This window comes from Octodon degus, unplaced genomic scaffold (genome assembly GCF_000260255.1).
Source record: "Octodon degus isolate 3935 unplaced genomic scaffold, OctDeg1.0 scaffold00007, whole genome shotgun sequence".
NCBI classification, from domain to species: domain Eukaryota; kingdom Metazoa; phylum Chordata; class Mammalia; order Rodentia; family Octodontidae; genus Octodon; species Octodon degus.
In genome coordinates this window covers 20,924,299-20,927,640 of record NW_004524583.1, presented here as the reverse complement: position 1 = coordinate 20,927,640, position 3,342 = coordinate 20,924,299, and the positions used below count along the sequence as shown (strand labels likewise).

General features: G+C 37.3%; 1 protein-coding gene across 1 annotated transcript in view; it reads left to right on the top strand.

Annotated features, from left to right (window-relative positions):
- The window catches only part of Syt16 (synaptotagmin 16), a 32,014-nt gene extending 30,150 nt beyond the window's left edge, over positions 1-1,864 (top strand). The window contains exon 5 of the mRNA XM_004624920.2: positions 1,046-1,864. Within this exon, the coding sequence (XP_004624977.1) occupies positions 1,046-1,359 (314 nt within the window). The 3' untranslated portion in view covers positions 1,360-1,864. The remainder of the gene's footprint in view (positions 1-1,045) is intronic.
- The last annotated feature ends 1,478 nt before the right edge of the window (positions 1,865-3,342 follow it).

Genomic DNA, 3,342 nt, shown 5'->3' with positions numbered 1-3,342 from the left:
TTTAAAAAATATAATTGGGGAGCTGGTTTTCTTTGTACTGATCCAGTCAGGAATTTCAGCCCAAGTAGGCTATGTTGCTAAGAGTTGGATTTGTTTCTTTTCTACTAACTTTAGATACTGCTTTCTTTCTATTAATGACTGCACACATGACATTTACCACTACTTTATAGAGTTCTTGTGCAAGGGTTATAAAATGAGAGGTTTAGCTTCATTTTGTAAGTTTGAAAACTTGAAGACAGAGAAGAAAGAATCTTGGATTTCTTGATTAGTCATGAACATTGATCATAAAATATTTGTTGAAGGCCTAACAGCTTAGGCATTGGCCGGGCAAGGGGCACAGTGGTGAGCAAGGCTGTCCCCTGTCTACCACTGGAAACTGTGAGTCCTTGCAGTCAAGTGGGCAAGCACTGATGGATAAGATGGTTAGTGTTGAGACAGAGTCACATTGAATTTGGGTGAAGACTACTGGAGGGTTATCTGGACTGTATCTGGTGGGAGAAGAGGTCAGCCAAGAGTCCTGGATACAGTGACATCCTAACTGGACTTAGTTAATAGGCATCACGGACAGCAATTTAAGTATTATAATATTTAAATTTAAATTATTATAATATTTAATATATTATAATGTTTAAATTTAGCTATGAAAAAGATCAGTTAGTCATCCATTGATAGGTAGGACGAACATGCTCTTCTTGCCTTGTTGTATACATAAACTATGGATGGAGATATGTCCATGTTCACAAACATCACTGTACATACAGCTGCTGCCTACATCAACACCTGGTCCAAATAGAGTTTCTAATGATCATTAGTAATGTGTCATTGTGAACTCCTAGAAACCTTAGATATTCAAGGTAATAACTGGTTTCTTGAATAATTCATGAAAGCCATATTTGTCCAATAGCAAACAAAGACTAGGCCTGACGACACTGCGTAGTATGTTGAAAAGAGAAATTTGCAACTCATGTAAATATTACAACTGAACTAGCAAACAGAATACACTGATGTTTTCTCATCTCCCTCTTTTGTTTTGCTTTTGCTGTAGATACATATGGAAAACTCTTCCTCCTCAATTCTGTGGGTCAAGAGATGTCCCGTTGCAAGACATCCCTGCGACGTGGTCAGCCCAATCCTGTGTATAAGGAGACCTTTGTTTTCCAGGTGGCCCTTTTCCAGCTCTCTGATGTCACACTGATGATTTCTATTTATAACAGGCGTACTATGAAGCGTAAGGAAATGATTGGCTGGATTGCTTTGGGTCAGAACAGCAGTGGAGAGGAGGAGCAAGATCACTGGGAAGAGATGAAGGAAATCAAGGGCCAGCAGGTGTGCAGATGGCACACGCTGCTGGAATCCTAGATGGGTCCATTTGCGTTTATGTGCTCTGGATTCGCTGGTCACCAGTATTCCTGGTTGTGGACATGAAGTCAGTGTACCCAAGCTAGCTTCTCAGGCTTTCAAATAGCGATTTCACTAACCCTAAAACCTTCTGAGTGGGAGCTGGGGTTTCTACACTTGGATTTAGATTTAAATAGTATAGTACAAAGCTACAATACCCAGCTAAGTGTACAGCATGGAAAATGTTGCCATAGTTGAGCCCATTGGTGATGAGTTAATTTGTGCTAATAGATTATTGAGTCTGGGTTTGCACTATGGGATGAAGCTTCTGCTGTCCTGTTTCTCGAACAATAACTTGAGATTTCAAGGGAGCTGTTAAATGTTACCATTTGCAATCACTTAGGTATATGCCGGAATTTTTTCAGTGCAAAAATTTCCAAAGTACAAAGATGAATCAGATGCTAAGGCTCATAGAAAAATGCAACTGTAATCTAATTTCACCTTTTTCTCTCTGTCAAAAGCCTATTTCCCTAAAAAGTAAGAGTTCTAAGTTGTGCTTATAAAACAAATTTGTATTAATCATGTACCTCTTTTATCTCTCTTGTATATTATGGTTTCTATGAGATTTGGTTATATGAATCATTTTTAAGCTGGACAAAAGTGAAAAACTTGTAAAATTTGTCTCCTTTTTTCATATGTAAGATGTCAAATGTGTAACTTTTAGGGTTTTTATGCTTTTTCACCTAATAAATTCCTAAAGAATGTGAAAAAAAAAACCCAAAATCTACTTTTAATGTTTTCTCAATCTAGTTTGTTTGGGATCATACGTTTTCTATAGTCAGTGTTCCTGCATGTAAAACATGGTCATTTTCATGTAGTATTTGTTGTCATGAAATCATAGGGAACTGCACACCGTAGGTCTGTATTAAAGATTTGATTGACTCTTAAAAATGAACATCTGAACATCTGTGAATGAAAAGATATTTTTCAGCTTGTATCAAATGACTTTTTTTTTTTAGCATCTGAAGTGCCTATATCTGTCATTTATCATGACATTTACAGCAACATATATTAGTCACTATTTCCTTCTGGGCATGTACTAGTCAGAGAACTGATCAAGTGTGCTTGTGAGCATGGGGTTTTGCTTAGGACTGACTTTTACATATTTAGGCCATGCATGTTTACTTTCATTATTCCTAGATCTGAGCTTTTAATATCAATTACATTAAATGGCAGTAATATAAAAAGGGAGGAATGCACATTTAACCTTATGCTCAACATGCAGCTTTTCTGAGCAGTTTCTCAGTGGCTTATTTTTAGCTTTTATGTCTCATTGTTGATTCTTCCTGTCTGTGTCAAGAGTGATAGCTGGTGATGGGTGTATACAGTCAAAACCATGTAGCTCCTCCTCAGCTCTACATTTTGACAGATTGTAAGCATAGGATATAACAACCGAAGAACATATTTTTATGTTTCAGCATGCAATGGTTATCTTGACAAAATCAGACTAGTGAACTAATAATTCTACTGTGATTTCCCAGCTCAACCTTTGAAAGAAATAATTTTGTATAAAAAAATCAGAAATTTGCAGAATAAATGACTATCTTTCTTTCTTTTCCAGTTGTGGGTAGTTCATACACACTGCTACTCAGTTGTTGGAATTGAGTAATAAAACCATGCCCCTTTGGGTTTTTACCCTACCTTTCTTTCGAAGACCTCAAAGTGCTCTTCCAGTATCATATCCATTAACCGCTGAGTGGTCTTTGCAGGGTGGCTATGCCATTGAGTAGAACTGAGTGCAATTGATTAAGCAGCAGCACAAAGAATTGGCTTTTCACATCCTTTACTCTCTTTATGCCTTGTGCTTAAAGGGAAATAGAGCAGCCTCGTTATGCTTTCCTTTATGCGGGAGCATAATAGCAGCATTCACTTGAAAATTTACATTTGAAAAAAACTGTATATTGTACAGGCAGCCTTGGGTTTTTCCCCTTCATACTTTCCTGC